The sequence below is a fragment of the Tripterygium wilfordii genome, chromosome 1 (assembly GCF_013401445.1).
Source record: "Tripterygium wilfordii isolate XIE 37 chromosome 1, ASM1340144v1, whole genome shotgun sequence".
Lineage (NCBI taxonomy): Eukaryota > Viridiplantae > Streptophyta > Magnoliopsida > Celastrales > Celastraceae > Tripterygium > Tripterygium wilfordii.
The window spans coordinates 10,175,174-10,201,752 of NC_052232.1; the positions used below are offsets into that span (position 1 = coordinate 10,175,174).

At 37.1% G+C, this 26,579-nt stretch overlaps 4 protein-coding genes across 8 annotated transcripts; 3 read left to right on the forward strand and 1 right to left on the reverse strand.

The window, feature by feature from the left end:
- The first annotated feature begins 4,904 nt into the window (after positions 1–4,904).
- LOC120004096 (zinc-finger homeodomain protein 5) lies at positions 4,905–6,656 on the forward strand. Its single transcript, XM_038853343.1, has one exon. The coding sequence runs from the start codon at positions 5,798–5,800 to the stop codon at positions 6,596–6,598; it is 801 nt and encodes a 266-aa protein (XP_038709271.1). The 5' UTR covers positions 4,905–5,797; the 3' UTR covers positions 6,599–6,656.
- A 3,814-nt stretch (positions 6,657–10,470) lies between these two features.
- On the forward strand, positions 10,471–22,242 carry LOC120008794 (transcription factor bHLH63-like). Of its 3 annotated transcripts, none has more exons than XM_038859247.1 (11): positions 10,471–10,736; positions 14,684–14,785; positions 16,916–17,587; positions 18,045–18,116; positions 18,268–18,528; positions 20,478–20,707; positions 21,018–21,197; positions 21,299–21,433; positions 21,530–21,601; positions 21,706–21,912; positions 22,006–22,242. In XM_038859247.1, exons 6-11 carry the CDS (start codon positions 20,507–20,509, stop codon positions 22,069–22,071), a joined length of 861 nt encoding a protein of 286 aa, XP_038715175.1. In that variant the 5' UTR covers positions 10,471–10,736; positions 14,684–14,785; positions 16,916–17,587; positions 18,045–18,116; positions 18,268–18,528; positions 20,478–20,506; the 3' UTR covers positions 22,072–22,242. The 3 variants fall into 3 exon arrangements, with proteins under 3 accessions (XP_038715175.1, XP_038715242.1, XP_038715111.1); XM_038859314.1 differs by having other exon boundaries at positions 17,092–17,587; XM_038859183.1 differs by having other exon boundaries at positions 14,684–17,587.
- Positions 11,006–12,834, reverse strand: LOC120008976 (protein RADIALIS-like 3). The gene is made up of 2 exons (XM_038859424.1): positions 12,013–12,834; positions 11,006–11,226 (listed from the first exon to the last, which is right to left on the reverse strand). Exon 1 carries the CDS (start codon positions 12,288–12,290, stop codon positions 12,033–12,035), a length of 258 nt encoding a protein of 85 aa, XP_038715352.1. The 5' UTR covers positions 12,291–12,834; the 3' UTR covers positions 11,006–11,226; positions 12,013–12,032.
- A 1,997-nt stretch (positions 22,243–24,239) lies between the features above and the next one.
- LOC119998173 (anaphase-promoting complex subunit 10) lies at positions 24,240–26,328 on the forward strand. Of its 3 annotated transcripts, none has more exons than XM_038845427.1 (7): positions 24,240–24,399; positions 24,545–24,755; positions 24,847–24,907; positions 25,046–25,138; positions 25,267–25,337; positions 25,622–25,726; positions 25,814–26,328. In XM_038845427.1, exons 2-7 carry the CDS (start codon positions 24,577–24,579, stop codon positions 25,881–25,883), a joined length of 579 nt encoding a protein of 192 aa, XP_038701355.1. In that variant the 5' UTR covers positions 24,240–24,399; positions 24,545–24,576; the 3' UTR covers positions 25,884–26,328. The 3 variants fall into 3 exon arrangements, with proteins under 3 accessions (XP_038701355.1, XP_038701363.1, XP_038701349.1); XM_038845435.1 differs by having other exon boundaries at positions 24,292–24,399; positions 24,527–24,755; XM_038845421.1 differs by having other exon boundaries at positions 24,312–24,755.
- Positions 26,329–26,579: the final 251 nt, after the last annotated feature.

Here is a 26,579-nt window from a genome sequence, read left to right on the forward strand (position 1 = left end):
ATATCGACTCCCATCAAAGATTCCAAATTCGTCTACCCTTTTTCTGTGGGAAAAATAAATCTGAACATGTGAATTTGGCAATGACGCATTACGCAGCTTTGGGCCCATGGGCTTTCTCAAAAAATAAGCTTTGGGCCCATGGCCTCTTTTTGCCCTCTGATATTTCCCTAGGTTGGTATTTGACTATTTGGTTACTTGGTTCTCGCAAACTCAGTAGTTGGGCCTGCTCTTTGTTTTCTTTCTCCAAAGTTGGGCCTAGCTACTTAAGCTGAGCCCAAAGTTCATATAAAGTCCCTACAAAGTATTAGGAGTTTGGGCCTGGACTTCTGGCCCGCTCTTTCTATTACACGCTGGCTTGCAGCAGCACATCCGAACAAAACATTAGTAAATTAGTACTGATATATGGTAGGGTGATTGTTCTAGAAAAAATAAACAAAAGATAATAGTAGGGTTTGGACAGTTATTTTATGAGGTCTACGCAATACTAAATACAAAGAAGCGCATAATAGATCGATATAAACATCATGAGTTGTCCCCTAATAAATCATGTTGCTTCTATACCTTATACTCGGTTTCTTTTTCTCCTTCCGTTACCTGAACTCATAAAAGGAAGAGATAAAAGGGTTGTGTGAAAAATATGGTCAAAAATACATAGTAGAGTCCGACCACAACCACCGAATTGACTCTCTCATGTGAAACGTTACTTATTCCAAATCAAATTGGAGCTTGTCAGCTTGATATACAACATATGTAAAGTTAGTTATTGACCTTGAGAGCAATAATAGAGGTTCAGTTCGTTACATCTCATATCAGAGTGTCTGAATGTCTGACAGACCATTTAAGTGGACAAGACTTTAGACGTCTCCCATTACATTTCCAAATCATTCTCTAACAAGGTATAAACCTTCACTTTGAGAGTTGTTCGTTGTAATTAAGATTAATTTGTCTCCTCGTTGGTCATCTCGAGTGGCTAAGGGACCTAATAAGTGTCATACAGTTTTCCGCCTAACTAATTCAACCTAACCACTTGATCATAACTTAGTTGATTATCTCTCCGGACTTAAGGTGTACGGTGTCCGAGGTCAAGAGTTCGAACCAACCAGTTAGGATATTTACTTGTGAAGTTCTAGTTCCATGGACTTGTCCCACTTCCAAGTCCCTATCCACATGGGCTTCAACTCAATTTTATCTGTTGTCATTGTAGTGTGTGACATGTTCTGACGACTTGAGATTTAAGCCCAATCAATTCTCCAAATGACGTGTTGAACTGGTTGACTCCTCAATAAATAAATAAAAAAAACCTAATTGAAACTGTTTTGAGTGGAAAAAAAGGTTCAGGACACCCAGGTCTCCAAAATACACAACAAAGTCGTGGTTTAATCACAGTAAACATCAAAATCAGAACAGGAGATTAAATATTGGAGGAGGAGATTCGATAGAACAAGTTTTTGATTTTGGATGGAAGCTATCTCCCATTATGAATATATGCAGAGATGGACCACTTTTTTTTCCACTGTTGATTTTATGTGAAGTTGAATAAATCTTAGTATTTGACATGACAACTCAAGGTATTTGTGCAATATTTGGTGCTCCTAATCTAGTTTTATTGATACAAGAGTTGACTCGCTCACAGCTATTTCACTAGTGCGCGCATTCCTTCGCATGCACCAAGCAATGAAATTGCTACCTTTACAATGCCGACTTAAGGAAATCAAGAGGGGGATTTGGGGTTAGTCTTTTTAGCTTGTATTTCAATTCATTCGTTTTGAAAGTTTCAACTATTATATTTTGCATTTCACTTCCTTTTTTTGGAAGATATGGGATTTAGAGCACTTAACCCTCTCGTCATTCAATAACTCGTCCAATACCATCAAACTTGACACTACAGAGGCTTATGACCCCACCCACTCGAGCGTGATATTACAGGACGGGGTTGAAGACAGGGAAAATGTGGAGAGACATGGTGTACGTAGACTTTATCTCCACATAATCACGAGTCAATCAATTTAAAAAAAAAACACACACATACCTTAATCTATGTGGTTAAGTTAGGAGGTGAACAGTGGCTTTTCTTGGAATGAACAGGGAGGCTTAACTCCCATAGTCCCATTACCTCATGTTTGGCAAAGAATACATATGTACTTATTACTTATTAGACACACATAAAACGTGCCATCCAATAAAGGGACAAGATTATATATATGAAGAGTATTGACACAACCACCATATTACTTTTCATAAACATAAATCTAAAACTGTACTTAAAATCCTTTAAAAGCATGATAATTGGGGAAAAAAGAAAGAAAAAGAAAACTAGTTCCAGTAAAAAACAAAGCATGGGAAAGATAAAGCAAAGGCTTTGTTGGATACCAAAGTTGCTTACATTTGCTGGCAAGTCCACCAGCTATAGAGCACGCACCGGTGTAGTAGGCATAAATCCAGGCAGCGCGTGCATATGGTGATGTGACCATGATCCAATATTAGATTCGCTTGTCTTGATTCTGGTTCGGGAAAAAAGCTCAACCACCCCACCATGTTAACCTTGTACTGTTATATGCCATAGGCCCGTAGCTTCATTTCTTCATAGATGTCTTTTAGCTAGTGTCCAAAGTTAAGTGGGTCTCCCTTCCACTTGGTTTATGTAAAAGATTTGTTCAACTTCAAAATTAATTACTTTTAAGATTTGTTTTTTGGGTTGGTTTTGTGGTGAAACTAAATTAGGACTTTGTGCCCAACTTTAGTCGGCTAGGGTTCTAGAACTATTTTTGGGTATCAAGAATAACTTAGTAGACATGTCCTTTAGACAGTCTACTAAATCTAAACTCAAACTTGGTTAAAAATGCATAAACCTGCCTGACATGTTAAATGAGTCGAGAAACTCTATACAAACTACTTGAAAATAACTACGCATCAGTTAGTTTAGATAGAAATTTCATTATATAAAATATCTACGTTGTTAAAACTTAAAAGCATGCATTTATCTCTTTTAAAAGAAAAAAGTTAAAGTATATTCAATAAAACCAAAAAAGTCCATAACGTTAGCATAATTATTCCACATATCTTTTCCTTCATGAAATTATTCCATTTATATTGTCTAAAAAATTAATCATATTTTCTCTTGAATACTTTCCTTTATCATTAAATTAATCATCGTTATTAATTAATCTATCAAACAAGTACATACCAAAAATGGACAAAGCAGTATTAAAATGTTTATTTAAGATTCTAACAGAACTATCTTACTTGATGACTACACCTTCTACACGTTGGGAAGACTAAATAACACTGATTTAATTAACCGATGATTATATGATAGTCAAAATTAATCTAGATGACTGTGTGCTTGGTTGGGCTTTTTCCACATGTTAAAAAACCCAGATGACACGTATATGCATTAATCAGCAAGGGAACATTTTTTTCGATTGGTATAAAAAATATATTGATTTTGATAGATTATCTTTTTTAAAAAAAATATTGATTTTGATGTTTAATTGCTCGGAAATTGTTCCCACGACACCCAAAAGATGGTTTAGAAGATAATTTAAATAAATAATAGGAAAGATTAAGCAAGATCACGATATGTTTAAATATAGACATTGACATTTTGTTTCCTAATTTGTGACGCTGAATGACCGTCTTTTATACATTGGATTGGGAGGTGATCGAACCCTAAAACTAATGTCTAAGTGTGAAAATATATTACCAATTAAATTGGAGGTCATTCCCGACACTGAACGATCGTTGTGTTAGGAGATAGTAAGAAGTGGAATGCAACTCTCGTACAATAACATAATTAGAGGGAATGGAATGATTAAATTATAATTATTTAATGGTTCCACAATACGTATTCGCATGCCTAGCACATAATTATAAAACATTTATTTCAATTATATAATCTTCATTTCTCAAGAGATAGCAAACCACAAATATGAAATGGCAAGTATTTGATTATGTAATTAAACTATTAACGTTTTCTTTTCTCTCCTATTTTTATAAGCAAATTTTTTTGTGCTAACAGAATTAACGGTCTAAATTTAGGCTTATATTGAATATTTACTTATACGATGGTGTCGTCTTTTCTTTTCTATCTTTAAATTTGGAATTTTTGGTATCTATCTATTATAGTTTCATTTACTTATTCATTTCTACACCTATACCTAGTCAAACCTCCGGTCACAACCCCGACAAAAATTTATGACATGGCTTCCATTCGTCTGGCGACCTGTACACCTATCTAATGACATGACAATGTAATTTTAAAGGGTAGAATAGAATCGAGAAAAAATTGATTGTTTAAGGAGATAAAAAAATATCGCCCAAATGCAAGAATGCTTAGTTAATGATTTAAGTGAAATTCATAGAATTATTAAATTAAATAATTGAAAGAAAAACTAAACAAGAAATGTGTCTCGAAGCCAAAAGTAGAGAGTGGGAGAGACAGACTGAGATAGATGCCAGCCAGCCAGCAATGGTAACAGGAGAGGAGTGCGTCCTTCAGTGATTGGTAAACGTAGACAAAGAAAGATTCTAATTTGCAGAAATTGCAGCAGACGCACAATACAATACAAACACCACCACCGAAATCTTCAATGCGAGCCTAAATTTGTATCGTTAAATCTGCTCGCACAAATTTTGTTTGTTTAACGACAATATAAATTGAATCAAAATGAAATACGTGACCATAACGATCTCAATGGGACTTTCCGAATCTATATAATTCGACTTAAATAAATTTATCATGCTGTGATCACCCAAATATTTAACAGCAACATCACACTTCGAGTAGAGAGAGAAACAAAGAAAGGAGGGATAGAGAGAATCTGACACATAACAAGGACAAATGCTGTGTAGTGGACCATCATTCTCACACTTTTAATTCCTTTCCCCACACACAACACAACAAAAGTCCCCCTCTCTCTCCCCCCACCCTGATCTACCCCTTCTTTGTTCACTAATCCAGGTTTTACAGACCCAAAACCCTAAAATCTAAAACATCAATGGTTTTTTAGGAACTAAAAGAGATTAATTTGGAGAGAGAGAAGGTGGAGGCAGGAGGGGAAGGAGGCAATAATTGGGAGATGGACCATGGACGCAGGGGGAGCTAGGGGGGACTAGGGACTAACATGAGCTTGTCGGTTGTTCTGTGAGAGACCCATCACTGTTTCTTTTGGCAGTACAAACCAAACCCACCTGTGTTCCTTTGATAGATAGTCTTCATTTGGTTAGATTGGATGTTGGGAAACACAGCCTTCTCGCACATCTCTGTCCTCTCTTTTTCACCCCCCCCCTCTCTCTCTCTCGGTTCTGATAATTTAAGATTCTACATCTCTTCCTTAACTGAGATTAGCCTTCTTATATCTCCACATCAAACCTGGATACAGTGCAATTACATCTCTCTCTCTCTGTTACTTCAACTATACTGTTCATACATTACAAGGTAAGTTTTCTCACTTAGCTCTTGTTTCCAGGGACCCAGATAACAAATTTATTCCCTAATTAGGTTTATAGATCTTAGTGTTTTTTCTTTTTAACATTTATAATTTTTTTCTTCCATCGATCGATCACTTGCTCACGCTTGGGTTAGTGGGTTTTGTACTGGTAAACGTCAAACATCAGAATTAGGGCTAGGGGAGAATAATTAATCATTCTGACTTAGCTAGGGTTGAAAAGATTACACTAAAGAGGAGGATTTAATCATGGAGATGATTACAATGATGAGATAGTGAATCCCTCTTGACCGTAGATGAAATAAAAAAAGAAGAAACTTGGATCAAGATTCAGATCGAGCTTTGTTTTAATGGAGGTTGGAGGAGGCGAAGATAAGGAAATAGGGAGACCAAACTCTTTAGTTTATAATGGAGACTCTCCTCCTTCTAGAAGATTCAATCAACCCCAACAACCACAAGATCTGAGCTCACCGCGATTAATCGTGGTTACGGCTGCAACAACCACACCAACAGCCACCGGATCAATAGTAAGATCGCCGACTGCATCAAGCTCAACCACAACCGTCCGATATCGAGAATGTCTGAAGAATCACGCGGCCAACATGGGAGGACATGTTGTGGATGGATGCGGAGAATTCATGCCCAGCGGCGAAGGCAGCTCGGCAGAATCATTAAAATGCGCAGCGTGTGAATGTCACAGGAATTTTCACAGAAAAGAAGTTAATGGAGAGCCCTCTTCAACACAATATGTAACCACCATGGCAGCTCCTCCTTCCCAATTACCTAATTTTGCTCCGCAGCAAGTACCTCATCATCAATTGCATCATCGTAGGCTGCCTACTGCGCCGGTGATGATGGCGTTTGGGGGCGGTGGAGTTGCGGAGTCTTCTAGTGAAGATCTGAATATGTTTCAGTCGGGAGGGCAGACGTCTGTGCGGCAGGCGAAAAAGAGATTCAGGACCAAGTTTAGTCAAGAACAGAAGGACAAGATGACTGAATTTGCTGATAAATTGGGGTGGAAGATTCAGAGACAAGATGAACAAGAAGTGCAAGAATTTTGTTCGCAAGTTGGTGTTAAAAGGCAGGTTTTCAAAGTGTGGATGCACAACAACAAACAAGCCATGAAGAAGAAAACAAGTGTAAGAGACTAATGTTTCTATATCCCCAATTGTTGCTCACAAATATATATATTTGATTAGTTGATGATAATTTAGCAATTTTGATGTGCACAACCTAAAGAACTGGAGGAAATTTTTGGTTTAAAAAATGATATCCGAGTTATGTTGGACGCACATGCCCCACATAATACATATGAAATTATGTGCATACATCTCAACAACTAGGATACCAACTGTTAGGAGCAACTAGGATACCAACTGTTAGGATCATTATTGATATAGGTTAGCTAGGGCACTCTACCATTTTCTGAGTTCAATTTAGAAGCATATTTCATTAATTAACACATTCACTTGATAATTTTACTGGATTAATCCATCACTTAATGACTTCAACTTTCATCTTGTATTGAAACTTGTTGACTTCACACCCTAATTTTGTTTTTCTTCAAGTTAATGTGTTTCATAATTGAAAATACTAGGGGTTTTTTTTTCAAAAAAATTTCAAAATATTACTTTAATTATTATTGACTGAGTAAGTCCTGTATTTCTTCGTCTGAACTCAATTAAGACAAAGGGGGCCAATTTTATTATTTGATGACAGATATTAATTTCAATTAAGGTTTCCTTCCCTACCACACATATCTTATTAATTATTATCGCTAAGAACCTCCATGATTTAGGGATATATAATAGTTCATGTGAGAATGAAATTGATAGATCTGATGTTAACAAATTATAATACATCACTTTCAACAGTTCATCTTTGGACCGATGTTATATATATATATATATATATACATATACACACATATACGTGTGTGTGTGTATGTATATATATATAACATGCATAATTAGAGAGAGAAATAGTGAGATTTGAGAAGATTAATTTTTGTTCCAAGACTAACCGTATGATGATTAAACTGCTCAAGACCATATTAAATTTTTTTTTTTACAAAAAAATAGCTTTATATTTGAATTTAAGTTCCATGCATTTTATTTTCCAAGCATACGTAAAGAGAGTGGAGAAAATGTTAGCTAGAATAACACAAATTGTATCCAAAATAGATTACAATATAATTTTTGTGAAATTTAATAAACTTATGCCAAAAATTAATTATCTAATTAATGGATTCGATCAAAAGTTTGGTCAAAGTTTCACTCTAATTGGAGCATTCAAAAGTAGGCAAAAGTTGATATGATCTGATGAGAAAGGAAGTCGATTGGCTTCAACTTTCGAACATAGCCAAAGGTCTTATACGCAATCCAGAAACAATTATATGAAATAGGGGAACTGCAATATATATACTAAGGAGGACAAGGAAAATAATAATGGACCCTCCAGGGCTCCAGCAGCAAATATATAGACAGCACCGCCTTTTCTTCTTTTCCCTTTCTTTTCATCAGAACAGTTAAAATTATTATGGAACTAAACGACAAAATCTATTGGGTGAAACGACAAAACCTATCTTATTCTTCATTTATAGTCAACATGCTGAGGATTCCTTGCAATAAATTGACTTTTGATTTCTATTGTTTTGTCCACTTAGCGAGTTAGCGTCTAATATATGTCATTTCCTTTCTACTTGCACTCCTAACGATTGCCTAACTCTATGCATGTATATATGTTATCTTTAACTATTTTATCAATAACCTTATATTTTTACACACTAGATACAGTCAAAGTTGAGAATCAGACGTAAATCCACTGGTTAATTACTTTCAAAAATGAGGTTCTCTTTAAGAAAAAATTAAGTAAAATTGGGGGGAAAATGACAATTCCTACAACAGAAGCCTAAGATCCTTATAACAGCAAGTTATTCGAGGAAATTAAGGAATCCATAACTAGGAGTTACAGATTACTTACATGGATGAAGAGCTACTATACTACCTTCGGCACGCAAAGCTCCACGGTACTCTTTCTCATACCAACTCCAATATCTGCTGCTGCCTGCGACACCTTCTCTTTGGCAGCTTCATAGTTACTCTTGGCTTCATCGCTCATGGTCTTCTTGGCCGACTCGTACGCCTCTCCCATCTTCTTCTTGGCCTCATTGTAAGAGTCCGATATGCTCTCTCCCCACCATTTTCCATTGCCTAGCTCACTTGTCTTATCGGATGCCAAATTTGAAGCCAAATTCATAGCATCTTGTGCTCTCTCTTTAATGTAACTTGCCTTGTCCGCAGCCGCGCTATGCCAAGCTTGAAAGTCCTTATCGGAGGGCATAAAGTTCGAAGCCGCATTCATAGCATCTTGTGCTCTATCCTTAATGTAACTTGCCTTGTCCGTAGCCATGCTGTGCCAGGCTAGAAAGTCTTTAACCGAGGGCATATAGTTTGAAGCCTCCTCGTTCCTAGCATCTTGTGCTCTATCTTTAATGTTAATTGCCTTGCCCGCAGCTGCGTTATGCCAAGCTTGATAGTCCTTATCCGAGGGCATATAATTTGAAATCGTGTTCATCGCATCACACGCTCTCTTTCTTCCAACATCCATTATATATACCGATCTATATCTTTAATGTAGTTTGCCTTTTCTGAAGCAGCCGTATACCAGGCTTCGCAATCCTTGTTCGTGGCCATCTTTGAAGCCATATTGCAAGCATCAGCTGCTCTCTCTTTTCCATAATCCATTGCTTCTGACATTGTGTCTCTAGCATCACCAGCCTTGTCAGTGGACATTTGCATACCTTGATTTACCTTCTCAGGACGCATAACTCGAAGCATCTGTAAGTAAATAAATGCAATCAGGGCCAAAATCCTCGACTAGGTTTTGTAAACAATTATGGACATTATATATCAAAGATTGAATATTCCTCAATAATTTGGAGTAGTTTGTTACAAAAGATCACTTTTTTTCATTCAATTTGATCAGAATCTACCATCTATATCATGCTTGCAATTCATCAGTGTAGTGTAGACACTACAATTCAAATTTCTCTCAGTGAATTCAAGCCATTAGATTTGAATTGCAAGGTACAAAATACTATAGCATGTAACATCTATTGAATATTGCCTGCACATTATCCATTTAGTACAATATTTTTGTGAGAAAAACACAATGTACCGTACATTATTTCTGTGGATAATCCGACTACCCAACATGTGAAAACTTAAAGTTTGTTAAGGGACAAACCCAAACATTTGACCCAACTTCTCAATAAAATACCCAAGACCTCTTGTGCCCATATCATCTTAAAATTTTGTACTTTGCCAGCATTACATTATCATTCATACCATATTCTAACAAGTTTGAACAATTAATCAAGCAACTACATACCTGCAGAATTCACGGTCTCTGCTGCCTTACTCGCAGCATCGTCTGTTCTGTCCACTATATTCTGAGCCCCCTGTCTCCATTACCTTCTCCGTATCCAAATCCTCTGACTTTTGAATTCTCTGCAGCCAGATTCATTCTCTGCGCTGCATCCTCTCCCCAGCACCAACACAAATTCACCGACATGGCCAGTAACCACAACGCCACCACCATTACCAGTCTCCTCTCCATCTCTCTTGTTTTCTTGACAATAACTGAAACACCGATCAATTAATCAAGTTGAAGTTTGAAACACTTGGGTGTTTGACACGTGGCGTCGTGGGAAAGCTACGTGGCGAGAATAGGGGACGCTTTTATGGGACTTGCAATGCTAGTCTTGTGAGACGTGTGTTCAAAAGACTATCTGTCAGTGGCCGCGTGATACGCATCGTTTTGAACTAGTACACTGTACACGCTTGTTTTCTTTTCTGCAACCTTGGGCCGAAATTGAGCATGAAGTAAGGCCCATAGCTATTTGTTGGGCCTTCGAAATAGCAGGCCTGAACATGGTCGGTTTAAAGCCCACTCATCTGATGCGGTTTAAAGTTTAAACCAGATTATTACTGAAATGCCAAATGATTGAAAAAACCCCGCCCCCGCCATTCCACCAGCAGCCAACACTTCCCAAAAATTTAAATCAAATCCCGATTTGGTTTTCAATTACAGTCTTCTTTTTCAGTTTCTTTGATTTCCAGTGTCATTCATCTCCTTCTTCGAAAATTCGCTTGCCCTAATTTGCTTTCGAGGCGTGCGTACGTATCTCATTTGATCACAAATTTCTTCGGGAGGGTTTCGGAGCTCCACATCCGTCTTCACGCTTGACTTTGTGGCACGCAATACTGGAAATCTGGAATCTATCAGGTCAATGTTCGATCCCAAACAACTATTTTAATGGTCATCTGTGGTCTGTACGATTTGATTTTGTCAGTCGCGAATTTGTACGATATGAAACGAAAACTGGTCAATCGTGTCTCTCTCTTTGAATCGAAAGATGTTCTGTTTGATTTGGAAAATGTGTCACAAGTTGATGCGTATTTTGTTAGTATAGTTACAATTTTTAGGATTTGGAATCGTGAATCACGGTTTTCTCATAATGCTCGAATATAATTCCGTACGAATTAGGTTTGCAACTCGTCATATTGAAGAACGCTTATACATATGAACATGAATTAGACAAAGATAATAGATAAATCAGACACTTGGATGGACAAATTGAGTAGGAAAGAAGAGGAGTAGCATATATAACTCAGATCTTGGTACATTCCAAGCATTTTACTGCATATACCTTTTTTTTAAAACTATTTTACTGGTGAGGTCAAGTTGCTGGACGTGCTGAGGCCACTGGACTACCCTGCAAACAGTTAAGATAGAAAGGAAGAAAGTGTTTTAGCACAGAGAATTGATATACATGCCAAAATTTGTCGGTCTGGATAATGTAGCGAAAGGCCCAAAAGGTTCAGATATATTGGAAAAGCAGTTGAACCGCATAAAAGACAATCTAGTAAACAGAACAGGTTCCACTTGAATGAAAAAAAATTATAAGATATTGAGTTGGGTTTACAAGAGAATAGCAAGCATAGGACCAATAGTATGTTATCCAAAACAATTAGATCTCATCTGGTCTTTCCTTGGCTTAGGGACAGGATAAGATTGTTTAGCAGATTGTGGTCAGCTAAGTCCTTTGTATTTATTATGTGCAATAAATAGAGAGGTGGAGATGATGGTGGTCCTAATAATCAGTAGTAGAAACTGATGCTCATTTAGAAGTAGTTTGTGTATACATTTCCAGGACGACATCATTAAATACATTCTAAACTCTGGAATGTTGGACCGGTGCATGGTAGATCTAACTAAGGTCTCCACTCTCCAGCTTTTCATGATGAATAACCAATGCCCATTTATTAATGTGGCCTATCACTAACATTTTATTGCAAAACCCTAGCAATCTGAAATAAATCTGGGAACTATTAGTCCAACATTTTTCAAAATCGATGATTCACGCATGATGGTATTCCTACTCACATTTGAATTATATAAAGTGTTTATGTGTAGCTTTTGTACAAGCGGGCTTAGAACAAGCTGAAAATGGTATGGTTTGGCTGTGATAGCAGTTAGAGTAACTAGAGCAGTGCATTACCTCTATTTTTCTTGCCTGCCTTAGTTGTTGTTCACACCTGATCTGTAATTGGGGAATGGGACCCGACCAGACTCAATTTCTCTAACATCCTTAATGAGGATCTCATAATGCCTCTTCACTTCCTCTGGAGATTTTCCACCAACAGCTTTGGCCACATTCTGCCAGCGATCAGGTGTATCCTTGTCATACAAGGCCAAGGCCTTTTCAAATTGTTTGTTCTGCTTAGTTGTCCATGAGGAGCTAGAGCTACAGGAAGAAGTTAGAAAGTTGGATGCCATAGAGAAAAATTCAACTTCAATTTAAGAACTGTTGAATGCTAGATATGCTAATATAGGCTCTAGATGATCACAGGGGAAAGTGTCAAAACCCTATTTTTGAATATAAGAGAGACGAGATTGAATCCCACCAAAAGAGAAAGAAGGGAAAAGACGGGTTGTTACAGTCAAGGAAGATGGGTTTTAGCCAAAGAATGGGTTGGGAGGTGCAACCAAGTGAGCTCCTTATAAACAGGAAAAAGGTGGTGGGGTTGTGCCAGTTGGGGGAATATATCCTCCTAAAGGTTAGAAGAGGGGTGATCCGGCCCCTTAGGAACCATGAGATAGAGCAGGACAAGAACTGTGAGGGAAAGAGAAGAATCAGTATCAAAAGGACATGATCTTTATTTTTGTTCAAAACAAGGAATATTCCTTGATTATCATCAGTGGCAAGTGGGATTTCCTCTGTTATTTATAAGCCAGTCCTACCTTGGAATTAGCTGGAGCTATCCCACAGCCTGTTTTCTCATAGCAATAGGATCGTACACCAATTATCCAGGCTTTGCTCATTGCATCAACTCAAGATATAATCACTCTGTTACGCATATAACGGCACTATTTAGGAGAATTTTGAGGCTTTAAGGAGATAGTTCTGATTATCGATCTCACCTATCAAGTGGGTAGATATTCCTTTCACCCCTGTTGATATTTCTTCGCATGTCAATCTGAAAAAGTGAGACTGCAAAAGGATTTTTTTTCCAATTCTCCAGCTGTTTCATTTAAACTAATGAATTGGACTTCTTGTTTGACTGCATAATGAGTGGCAGCGTGGCACCACCTAGACTCATCCTTATGGTATGAGGAATCAGGGTATTTCATATGAGTCTACAGTAATTGAATGACTAGCTGCAGGTGTTATTGACTCAGCCAATAAGGCAAAATTGTCTGCATAGTTGACATTTGTACTTTTGGCATAATTGGGGTTTTAAAAAATGTATATGGATTATTCAGCTTTGCTATTGGACAAACAGGGACTAAAAGAAAAGGAGTATATAAGAGCAATCTTGGTAATAAAAGTAACAGGACACCCTTCTCGAATTTTGATGGGCAACTGCTCTCGCCTCTTATCAACAAACCTTTCAAGAAACAGAATCATGAACGTCCTTTTTGACAATAGTACAGAATTAAAAAAAGTATGGCAACACTCGGCTAGAATATATTTATGGGATGGGGTCAACTATTATGACATGACTTGATTAAAAAATAGTATCATGTGGTATAGCCCTGTAGAAATGCTAATCTATGTCTGCTACTATTTTGGAGTTTTTATCCTCTAGGTAGGAGGAAAAATTGGCTTTTACTGTGATTCTTTTTCTGGTGGTTTACTTTTACACAGAGAAGGACTTGTTTGGTTTTGCTGTTCTCATAGAAACCTTTTCTTTTATTTTTCTGGATTTCATGCATTCTGTTATCCGGCTCTGCTATTGGTCCAGAGCATGTGTAAGTGTTGCTGATGACTAGGTCACTTGGTTGAAAGGAAATCTAAGCCTCTCCAATGTTGAAAACGAGGTACTATCAGTTTGTTGACTAAGGAATAAGGATGTTCAAGGGACTAATTACTAGGGAAGCACCATGGAGCTTGATTCAAGAGACTAAATAGTGGGGTTGGATCAAGAACAACTTTTTTTTTTTTTCCTGTTTCACTTAGGAAAAGCGCATATCTACTTTTAATTACATTAATTTGTATTGTTGTATTTGTGATTGCCTACTTTCAACTTGGTTGGTTGAGCTAATCCTTGTGGCCTTATCTATAATGTACTCAAAATTAGTAACGAACCTCAAGCAGCATGGTTAGCCTTTTCTTCATGTTCTGTTGATGATTTGACAACCTTTTTTTGATGCTGGCATCTTTCAAAATGCATCATCTTTAGCTGTTAGTTTTCCTGCCAAGTGCCAATTAAAACCTCAATGCATCATGGATAAGATGGATCCACTGATTATGCTAACTAGGATATGATGGTTCCTTTCCGATATTGTTGAAAAATAAAGATTTCTGCCTTTTATAAGTGAATACTCTTGTGATAAACAAAAAATGATAAAGACATTTTAGTCATATACAATTAGGTATATATGCTTTCAGTAAGATGTCATCAAACTCATTTGACTTGTTCTGTGCCATCACATTGACCACTTGAAAGTTCAAAAGATTTTCTTGATGATGACTTTTATAGAGTGTGCCTCTTCATTCTTTAGATTGTTCTTTCAATTTTCCTTTGCTAAAAACATTGTGGTTGTTGGCTCTTCCTCTCACCATAATTCCAACCGATACATCATACATGGACTGAATTCCTTGCTGGAAAGTAAATAGTTGCTTAAAATGTGAGGTATATTCTAAATGTGATATAATATCTTGGCAGATACGAAGAAGCTAATCTGCCAGCCGACCAAGTTGGTTGGTACATTTGCAAGTGGAATTCTGTCATATCCTTTTTCCCCAGATCAAATATGCAAGGAAGCAGGTATTGCGTAGAATTTCTATACAAAAGCCTTTGCTGTCTCCTCCCCATGTTCTTTTTTTTTTTTATCATTGTTATATGGTTCGGGAAATGTAGGATGAATCATGCTGAGTGCCTAATGTTCTTTTAATTTTTTTTACTTATATGCCTGCAGTTAGTGCAAGCCTGCAAGGTCATTCTATTCGTCCTCTATAAAATTAGTTGAACAATGGTTACACTTTTCCATCATTCTGCTTTTATATTTTTGATAGGGTATGGTTTAGTCACTAATGACACATGTTTGACACCAATAATTGCTAAAGGAATTTCATAGCTAGTAGGCTTTTGGAGAAGTGGAATGGGGATTCAAGCAAATCATTGGTTGAGAGAGACTTATGAAAATGTGAAAAGCATATGTGATTCTGTATCCAAAGTGGTCCTTAAGGTACATCTTCCTGCTGATATTTGGAATCCTTCTCTCTTCAAATCCTCATCTCTAAAAGTAATGCCCACAGATTCCTCCTCTTTTTTCTTTTTTTTTTACTTTTATTTTAAAAAAAAAAAAAACTTTTGTGGAGGGTGCTCGTGGACCTCTTTGCTACTTGCTAGTCAATGTCATGTGGAGTACTTGCTACCAGGTTTTCAGAGTTAGATTTCTAGTAGCTCTAGTAAAACTAAGGGTTTATACTTTATACTATATAGTCAGCTTACCAGAGAAATACGTCATTCCCAGAGTGGAAGAAATGAACTATGTACACATATCAGCCAGCTTTTACATTGAGAACCACTTATAGAAGGAATCTTTTTAAAAAAGAGAGGAAAAAAAATGGAAAGTGGAAACCACAAGTATCTATTCCCCGATTCTAAATGCGAGGGCTAGAAGGATCTCAGTGATATGGTTCCCTAAAGATGAGCATATTGATGTATGATGTCCATTATACATATTAATTGGTTTTGTAGGCCGGTGTATCATAGATTTCACTTGTGGGCTGGACAGAGTCCTGATCCTTTGTCGTGTAAGCTTAAAAGCGCAAGGAACTGTTAAAAATATCTCTGAGGTGACAATAGTTTTGTGGCTTGAATTTGATGGATAAGATATCACATAATTGTCATGATGTGAGTTAGGGATATGTTTTGTCATGGAACCAAAATAGTCGGAAGCTAGGACAACTAGCTGTTTCATGTTTAGTCACTGACTCCATAATGACATTAGTCATGGATGTATCTGCAAGAGTGCTTTGGTTTGAATTGATCATAAACAAGTCTGGTTTCTTTCTTATAGCCTGCATGAGAAAGCAATAATTTTTTTGCTGGCAGAATAGTTGTATACACATACATGAATATCATTGCTTGCGCAACTTTGGATTCTAGCTCAGCCAGACCACGATTGGCCAAATATGGCACAGCCCACTCCGACTACTTCTCTAAGAAAATGTGATATGCATGGGCTTATTCTGAAGTTGATGATTTATCAATTTAAGATGGGCTAGGAAGCAACCCAAAAAATGCACGAGGGAGTGCGTTCTGCAAGCAATCCACAACTAACTAGTTGAATTTGCAATCATCCTGTGGAGTCACTATGGGTAGTCGATTCTTGACTAAGGTGAATCTTTTATTATTAAAGTCATCATGGCCTTGGTTATAGTACTAGATTCCTTGTTCCAAATGCCAATTCTCGTGAACTAGTTGGATTCTTAGCCTCTACCCCCACGTTAGTCAATGCTCAATACTGTGTTGACTTCACATTCTCATCATATTTCATTTTTTCTTAGCAGTCATTTCTCATCATATACTAGTATCACCGGTAGGTTGTTTCGCCTTCCGATCAGAAGACAGCTTTGGATCGATTTCTAAAGAAGTATCAAATAAGACTTCTGTAGAATATATCATAACAAAATTGTGTGCATGTTCCTGTTTTCCAACATTAAGTTATGATTATTGCAGTATAAAATTACAAGCTAAAATCACAAAGAAAAAATTAATTTTCTGTAATGCTAGGTTAAAGCTGCTATACTTACACGAGTATAATGCATTGAATTTCACATTTTTTCATTCATCTTCTATAATTGTTATTTCGCCGTTTACATCATTATGATTTCCTGTCATTGTCATCTGTATGCTTAAACTGATTGCTTGAACATGCACATTGAACAGCTGTTCTGTTAAAATCCTCGTACACAAGGGGGTGTGAAATATGTGATAATTGATGGGTCTGTAAATGCAATTAGAAGGGTCCATCTATATTGGGTCTAGCTCCACGTTTTCCATCGATGCGTTACCAATGATATGATACTGATTTATGTTTCATGCGTCGCAATCTCTTTTGAAAGTCTTCTTTGACAATGAGGAGACTAGGGTTTCTATTGCTGAATCTGATGAATGTGTTGCTTCTACTGCTGAAATATTTGAGATTTGAAGTTGTGAGGATCAAGAGCATGCAGTGTCCTTTCTTCTTTCATTGTGCTCAGAACAGGTTCAATATTGTTACACGGTCATGGATAAAGGTGTTATCCCTGCACTAGTTGATCTATCATTTAATGGAACTGAGAAGGTAAGGGCTAGCGCAATTGAACTGCTCCAAAAATTAAGAGATATCAAATATGATGCTGAGGAAGACTGCAAATCTGCAATGGTTCTGACTTTGATGCCTCTCGAGATGTCAATTACAATTCCACGGAAAAGAAATCATCTTCCAAGGCTTCGGGTTTTTTTGGGATGAAATTAGCTGTGTTCTTAAAGTCCATTTCTGTTGCTTCCAAAAGAGACATGAAAGCTTAGATCTTCCTCATTTCATGGGCACTTCTTGACCTAGAGTTCATTATACTGGTGAGTACATTAAATCTGCCTTTCTTGTGTCTGAAGGGCTTCTCTTATTTGTCTAGAATAGGGGGGTGAGATAATCCTACAAGGGCTGATTTACTTAGTGGTTTATTTTCTCGCAATACTGCTTCCTAACTTGTTGCCTGTTGGTATGTATAATTCTTTACTGCTGTATAGATGGTAAATGTATAGTTCAGTTATGTGTAATTGATATGCTGAAAGGATTTTTTTTTTTCATTTTGAAGTATACCTGCAGTCTTTCAGGCGTAACTAATTCTTCCCTGCTGGATACTTACATTCACGTTGTTATACTATCATGATCTTCATATTTGTTTCAGTCCATTGAGGGATCAGTTTCTATGAAACAAGCTAAATGCGTAATTAGTTTATACTTCTTTCCACCTAGTCAGCTCGCTAGTGACATTGTTTTGCTGATGCAAATTCATTGCTTTTATTTCTGCAGGTCCTTTGTGAATAACCAAATATGTGATTTTTACCAGATTGATCAGCCCTCATGTGGAACCAGAAGAGCGAGGTAAAACACTCCATCCTTCATTTTCTTCTTCCGTCTACATTTCTAGGCTCTCGATTTATACAATCACGCGGCAAACTGTTTATTGCTTGGTTAAACTCGATTATTTGGAGTTGGCATTAAACTTGAGAAGAATTTTGATTTGTTGAAACAGATAAGAGTGGTAGGTAAGCGAGTGGTTTTCAGCTCCTAAGCAAATTGGAGACAAAAGCATATGAAGTGGGTGGTGAATCATAAGATCCTCCCAAAATTTGCCAAACTCATGGTCTCCTACCTTTCAATCACTTATCTTCATCCCCATCATTTAATGGATGTCTCTGCTTGTTTTATCCAAATAAATCTAAACTCTGGAAAGACTGGAAAGAGGAGGTACTGGGGCCCTTAGATCTACACACTATATCTTCCTCCATCAAAGGTAATATGATCTTGTCCCTTGATTTGTCAAGTTTATTTTATTAACATGCATTGAGGGCCTATTGTGGGGACTGGTGGGGAGAGACAGACAATGATTTAGATTACCCTTTAGAGATGTCAGAAGTACATTTGATTGAAGAAAACCTACTTTGGTTTGTTTTTCTGCAACCCATAATCTTTTTTGGGGGGAAATGCAAAGAAGGAATTGTGAAGTGCAGTGGAGCAGTTTCTGACAGCTACTTTTGTGGCTTGTGTGTAAGTAATTCTAAGGCAAAGAAGCTTACAAGTTTGCGGTGTGGAGAACTGATACTTGGTATCCCATAAAGAATAAATGTACAGGCTGAGCATATAAAATAATGGTTCCGTATATAAAAAGATAAAATAATTATATATATATATATATATAATGGTTCATGTCCTCCTGGAACCAGGATGCCTGTGACCTCTTTCTGATTGGGAACATAAAAAACCAATAAAACCATGTCTTTAAGAGTGATAGAAAATTTAATTGGGAAGACAAGGAGATGGGTTTGGTGGGTCTTGGCCTTTGTTACCCTAGATTGGTACATATTGTCGGACTGCCCTTGGATCGTCCTTTAAACCTAATAAACTTATCCATAACTTGTCCACTATCCTTTCTTGTAAGAAAATAGACTTTCCTGACAACTTTAAAAAAGAATTATAATTTAAAGGAAAAATTGATTCAACATAATTAAAGCTCTGAGTTTGTGAAGATACGTTATTAGGTACTCTCTATTTTAAAATAAATTAGCAGAAGTTTTGTTTTGTCGCCAATTTCATTTTGGTGCATGAATCTATCTTCATTTTAATAACAAAATGAAGAGTTGCTAAACCTACTAGGTTGTCTAATACTTTTTCTTACTAAACAATGCTATTATAATTAACTAAAATTATAAAACCCTAATAAATTTGGTTCAGTTGTGCAAATGAGAGTGGGGACTGGTTTTGTGAAAGAGACTACACCTCTTTACCATCCAATTCTTTGTATATGTTCCACTCTCCTTTGATTTGAGAATATCTTCTGTGGCCATGATTTCTCTGTTTTTAAAATGGAAGTTGTAGTGTTATCCATTCTAGGTTGACTATCTAGCCTTTATATCGTGGGCACGATAACCGGCGGGGCATGTTTTCTAGTCTTCTCGTACTAGGAAAAAGTCCTCTCAATACTCTTAATACCCACATTAGATATGGAACGAACTATTTTACAATGTTCTGAATCCAACTCACTTGCCACTTTAATGGACGAACAGCCCAACCAAAACAAGCCATGTATACCAGGTACACGACAAGACAGAATGAAAAGTTCTATTTCAATTCCTACTGAAGATCAAATTCATACTCGTCTGTTCATCATGAAAATTCTTATCTGTAATTTCAACATGATAGTTTAGATATATAGCTATATCAGCTAAATATTATGAATTTCATTAAAATTGTTTTCGCATTATTTTATTCGAGTTTTTGTTAACGATCCCTCACATTAAAATAAAATTAAAAAAAAAGTATAGTATCGAATTTTAATTTACAAAAGTAGCCATTATTGAATATCTTTTGACGGCTCGCGAAGACAAGTGGAAAGGTTGAAAGCGTCAAATCCATCCATCCTCTAATGTCGTTTTCGTCTTTTACTTCCGTATCAAATTGTGTCCCAAAAATCCCAAAACGGCAACACCCGACCAAAATCCCGTTCGATGCCTTTTCCCGTTACTCTGCCACAACATTGTCATACAAGTTATATCGTGACCCATTGCTACTGCTCCTATTTAATGCCTTACATTCTTTTAAGTTTTAACTCTCTCTCCCTCACACACACACTCTCTTATCTATCCATTTCAAGCAAAACTTCTCTTCTTTTTTCTTTTTTCTTTTTTTTTTTCTATTGGTTTTGGGACTATTGGAAATATCAACAATCTCATTCTCTCCCAACAGAGCAATTGTTTTTGAGTGCCCAAGAAAGCATGGACAGTGTGGAGATGGCTCTGCTTGAGAGACAACAAGGGTTGCTTCAGCTTCAGAACTTCATGTTGCAGAACCAGTCAGTGCATCAAGAGATGTTCGATTGGCCCAAATTTAGTGATAAAGAATTAGATTTGAACTTACTGGAGAAGAAAATAATGCTGAACCAGGAGAGAGATGGGATGAAAAAGAGGAAAACAGAGGTAGGTTGTTTTGTTTTTCTTTTTCTTTTTTGTGCTTAATCAATTCATGTTTACTACATAGATAAATATGTGGCCCAATAGTATATTTGCAGTGATGAACCTAAAGGCTACATGTTTAATTTTTGTAAACAAACTCTTCACATATTTGTGGGGTAATGTTTACGTAGATTCTGTATGTCCCCGCCTCCGCCCATTGCAACAGTCTTATGCATGGAAGTTGTTTACCGTTTTTACCAATTAACTGAATTGATATCGTTTCTATGAGACTATCAATTGATATCATTGAGTTGTGTGGGTTATTGTGTTTCAGTTTGTTATACCAAAAGAAGCTGATGAAAAAAGAGTTAAAGAAGTGAAATTGGGTAGCAACGAAAACTCACCAAATACTTCAAAGGAAGAATCCAAGACTTCGAAAGCTGAAAAAGCAGGTTACATTCATGTCAGGGCACGTCGCGGACAGGCTACTGACAGTCATAGCTTAGCAGAAAGAGTATGTTCAATTGTTCATACTCCTTTTAAGCAGAATTTTGACTAAAATATGTGGTGATCACAAGAGAAGTTTCTGATTGCGTTTGCAATTGATATGTGCAGGCTAGAAGGGAAAAGATTAGTAACAAAATGAAGTGTTTGCAAGAATTAGTCCCTGGTTGCAACAAGGTTATTGGAAAGACTGGAATGCTTGATGAAATCATCAATTATGTTCAATCTCTTCAAAGACAAGTTGAGGTAATTAAACAAACCCACACACCCTGTCATCCATTTCAATGATACATAAAATGCTATAATTGACAATAAACTAATGAAGTCTGAATTTACTGGCAGTTTTTGTCAATGAAATTGGCTGCTTTAAGTACAAGGACGGAGTTCAGCATTGATTACTTCTTCCCAAAAGAGGTAAGACTACATCTCTAGGAATGGCTAGTTGAATTGAAAATTGGTTATTTGTGAAGTATTTAGTCTCTAAACTAACTTGTGTTTCAATAATTTATGCAATGAAGTTTCCTGCTCACATCGCGGATTTTCCAGCAGCCACTACGTTGTTAGAGGTAGCCAATAATCCCTGCTTTCAGCTTAGTTTGATGAACCAACAAACTGCGAAAACTCAATTGGATGTACAGAATAGTCTTCTTCAAACTGCGCCCGAAAATTCTAACAGCTCTTGTTTGTCTACCCCTGAATTATGTCCCGACTCGTCCTGCTTCCCTGTAATCCTCTCAACCCTGAATGGATTTGATCATTTCAGCAATTTTTCCATTCATCTTGTGATTATTTTTTCTTGTTTTGGAATTGTGTTGCAGCAACATGAAGCTCTTCCAACTTGGAATACTGATTTGCACAGCATTTACAATGTTCGATTCCATTGAAAGGAATCATGTCTCACTTCCATGACATCAACTATGACATTCTAAGGATCATATTCTAAGGATTGTTACTTCAAAATTTCAATTTTTCACACATACCATGTATCTTTGTCTGAACGTATACAGAGACTGTTATTGGCTTATTGCTATACTATGGTTCCTAAATTTCTGTTGCCCGGCTCCAGCTGTCTATGATGTAATGCCTTCTTTCTTTTTGTGTGGAAAAATGTCCCTAAAATTTTCACCTCACAACAACCGTTGATGTGTCTCTGTATGGATGTGGATGATGGAAAGGGAGAGAGGACCACATAAGGAAAGGTCATTTGTTATAGAAAATGACATTCAAGGCAAGTGGAGAGTAGTGAAAGAGAGGGAAGTTAGTTGGTCCACATTTGTTGCTTTATGCAAGGTTAGTTAGGCTCGCACGAACTTAGGTTTCCTTAAACCTTATTCTATACTTGGCATAACAGAGCAGAGCAGCTTCTTCTTCTTTTTTTTCAGAAAGGAAAATCATTTGGAGAAAGTTTAAAACAATGTTTTTGTCCCATAATTGGATTTGGGCATGGCACACTGTCCAGCCGTCGGAGATCTAAAAAAAACAATCTGAGAATCCTTCTAGCTTTGTCACTACAAACGGCCCATTCTGAATTCTGTTTATGGGCCCCGAGCATTTTGAAGTCTGTTTTCCTTCCCTTTTCCCTAAGGGAAACTTTAGTCACACTCCGGTTTTTACTAAAAACACCCCGACTTACATTGACTTCGTGTTGATCAGAGATCTTTTGAGTTTGAGGCTTAAAACACCCCACTTTCTTTGAAGCTTTAGAAGTTTGAACAGAGGAACGTTTCTGTTGAAGTTGAAGATCTGATGGGAGAGCCTTTTCCCTAAGGGAAACTTTAGTCACACTCCGATTTTTACTAAAGACACCCCGACTTACGTTGACTTCACGTTGACCAGAGATATTTTGAGTTTGAGGCTTAAAACACCCCACTTTCTTTGAAATTTTAGAAGTCTGAACAGAGGAGCGTCTCTGTCGAAGTTGAAGATTTGATGGGAGAGCTACGACGTCGTCGATCGAAGATCTGGTGGGAATTTACTACCTCACCATCACCAAGATAAGTCAAAGGTCCAAGAATTGGAATTTTTTAGCTCATTAAGAAGATCTGATGGGTTTTTGGTGTTCATGTTGTGGGCATCTACTTCAAACAACAAATCTAAATCAGGTATATTGAGATTATCTCTTGATGCTGTTGTTTCTTCAATTTGATTTCAATCAAATTGCATCATCGGAGCATTTAGTTTCATTAAAAGTCTTTCCCTTTTCACTTTTTTCTGGGACTTTTCATCACTTCACTTCTCTGTGTCAAAGGACTTTATTTAACCATTTCTGGTGATCTCCATCTTTTTATTTTTTGCAAGGTAATCGCTTCTTTTTTTGTTTCTTCGCGACCTGCTTGGTTGCTACTCTCGATCTATTTTTCCTCCATTGCATGTGTATGTTTAATTTTTCTTGTGAGTTTTGATTTCTCCAATTTTATGAGTTCCGGGTGTTATATTTTATTGGTTTTCGTGTGGGTATTTATAGGAATTTTGTTTTCTAACACCAACCGAACCAAAGTTCGGTTTCTGCATAGGTTGTTGGGTGTTTTCAGATTTAGGTATGACTTGCGTTATTGAAATACATTTTGTGTAAAGAAATGTTGTTGTATTTGTTTATGGTAGATGCAGATTTAGCAGATTTGTGAACATTTCAACTGTTCTTCCCCTGTTTTTGTTCACTATTTTGGGCATGGGATGTAATTCTAAATTGTCCAATATTTTCTATACTTTGGGTGCTATTAAGAAAATTGTAAAAACTTTGGGTTGTTATTAAACTGAGGTGACTTTAGTAAAAATCGGAATGTAACTAAAGCTCTCCTTTCCCTATCCCTAACCCTAACCCTAACCCTAACCTAACCTAACACAGCTCCAGCCCCTGAAACGGAAAAGAGGCCCACGATCAACTAAGATGAGGCCCGCTTGGCATTTTCGGGCCCAAGCATTTTGAAATCCGTTTCTCCTAAGTCCTATACTCCTAACAGGCTAAGACAGCTCCAGCCCGTGAAACGGCCCAGAAGCCAATGAGTTCCAAGATGAGGCCTGCTTGCCATCTTTGGGCCCAAGCATTCTGAATTCTTTTTTCGTAACACAGATCCAGCCCGTGAAACGGCCTATGAACTTCTTTGATGATCCCTTGCCCCGACCAGTTTTCAATTAGGAGGGTAGATGACATTGATGGCCACGAGCGAGTTGGAGACTCGGAGTCGCCTTCTTAAAAGTTGAATTTGAATTATGTAAGCACTGCATCCAACACTTTTTAATTGACCGCAGTTGTATATTTTCATAAATTACAACGAAAATTCACAATCCAGATTGCTAGCTATCCCACAATTAGGGTTTCGAGTGTTTTGGTGACATTAGGGTTTTTATCGTGTGAAGTCCCTTTGCTTAACCGCATTGGAGTTTGAGAAATGGCGACAGAGTCATCAGAAGGAGAAGATGAGGGGAAGATAACCGGAGGGAACCAGCATCTGATTGTGGACGACGATCTTAGAGAGATGGGCAAGAAGGCTGCTTGGAGTGTCAGTTCGTGCAAGCCCGGCAATGGCGTCTCTTCTCTCCGTGATGAAAATCTTGAAACATATTGGCAGTAAGAACACATTCATCCATGTTGCTCTTCAATTTCGATTTTTTATGTTTCAAAATATACTGAGGAGATGTATATTGTTATTTGGTTTCAGATCAGACGGTGCACAGCCTCATTTGGTGAATGTTCAGTTCCAGAAGAAAGTGAAGCTGCAGGTATGTGTTCAAAATTCCACATTTCTCTTAAAAATTGGCTTTAATCAGTTTGTTATTGTTGGGTTTCTGTTTGATTTTGACTTGGTTGGTTAACAAAGAGCTTGTTGGATTTCCTTATTTTTCACTTTTATTGTGAAGTTGGTTGTTCTATATGTTGATTTCAAGCTTGATGAGAGCTATACACCAAGTAAAATTTCCATTCGAGCTGGTGATGGATTTCACAACTTGAAGGTGAATTTCCAAAACTTTGCAGACATTTTTGGATTGTTCAATTGTATGACAACATGCTTGACGATAACAGTTATCTACTGTTTTCCCTTTCTAATAGTGTTTGGCTTTGTTTTCAAATATTCTCATAGGAGATAAAAACTGTGGAGCTTGTCAAGCCAACTGGTTGGGTTTATATATCATTATCTGGAAATGATCCTCGGTGAGTGGCAGAACACAAATTATCCACCTTGTTACTAAATACATGAACGTGACTCTTGAAGCTTGATGACAATGCTTTTAGTTTAATTGCTCCTTTCATACTCAGTAATCTGTATTGCTTATGTGACCCTTTTATGAAGTATTGAGTGAAACTATGCGGGGTTGTTTATTGAAACGTGAAAATAGCTTTAATTTGCCTGTTCTGTATACCTTTGAGGAAACGGTGCACAGCTTGAGAAAATTCATTGGCTAGTTAATCAATCTGTTATCTGCATCATTGGGCAGGGAAACTTTTGTCAATACCTTTATGTTGCAAATCATTGTGATGTCAAATCATCTCAATGGGAGGGATACTCATGTCCGCCAGATTAAAGTTTATGGGCCTCGACCGTATGTCTCTCTTTGTTATTTTCCCTTCTTTCGTTTTGCCAGTATTTGAATTTCCACTGTGACTTATTTTTAATTGCTTCATTGCAGAAACCCTATTCCGCACCAACCATTTCAGTTTACTTCTCGAGAATTTATTACTTATTCTTCTGTGAGATGAGAATGTAGCCTAGTAGACGAGAGCCAGTGTGTCATTCTGGAGAGGATTACAGATTCTGGACATGTAAAATCTGTAACAGCTTAGTGCTCCTATTTCTCTTGAAACTCAAGTCTACGAATTATTCAACAGAAATGTTGTCATCAGCTGAGGAGCTTAGAAATGGGGCCATTTCCTGATTTTGTTCTTCCTAATTGCATTTTCTTTGCTCAAGTGATTTACATCTCCAAGTGAGCATCTAAGCAATTTGCACTGCCACTGCCACTGCCAGATGGTTTGATGTTCTGTGGTGATCTTGCTTTGTTATGTACCTCTTTTTTTGATAAATTGCTTTGGAATGTACTTGCCCTTAGCTCCATGGGGATAAACTATTAATTGGTACTTCAATGTGACTGGCATTATTTCAAAGTGACTGGTTTACATTTTTACCGATGGATTAGAGACCCAAGCTATTGATTGTCATCATTCTTATCATTGTCCATCAGGATTTGTCAGACTTGTATGGATAGAGATGGCCCTTGTGGCACTATTGAAAAGAAATTTAGTCAAAACTTGGAAATTTGAGAGATTTGCCTGGTCCCTTGGAAGGTATGGAGAATCTAGTGCAGATTATGCATGTTAATTATTCCTTGAAAGGTGATTAGACCTGTAATACTTCATAGAAAATCCTACTAAAGTTGTACTGATATGACTTCAAAA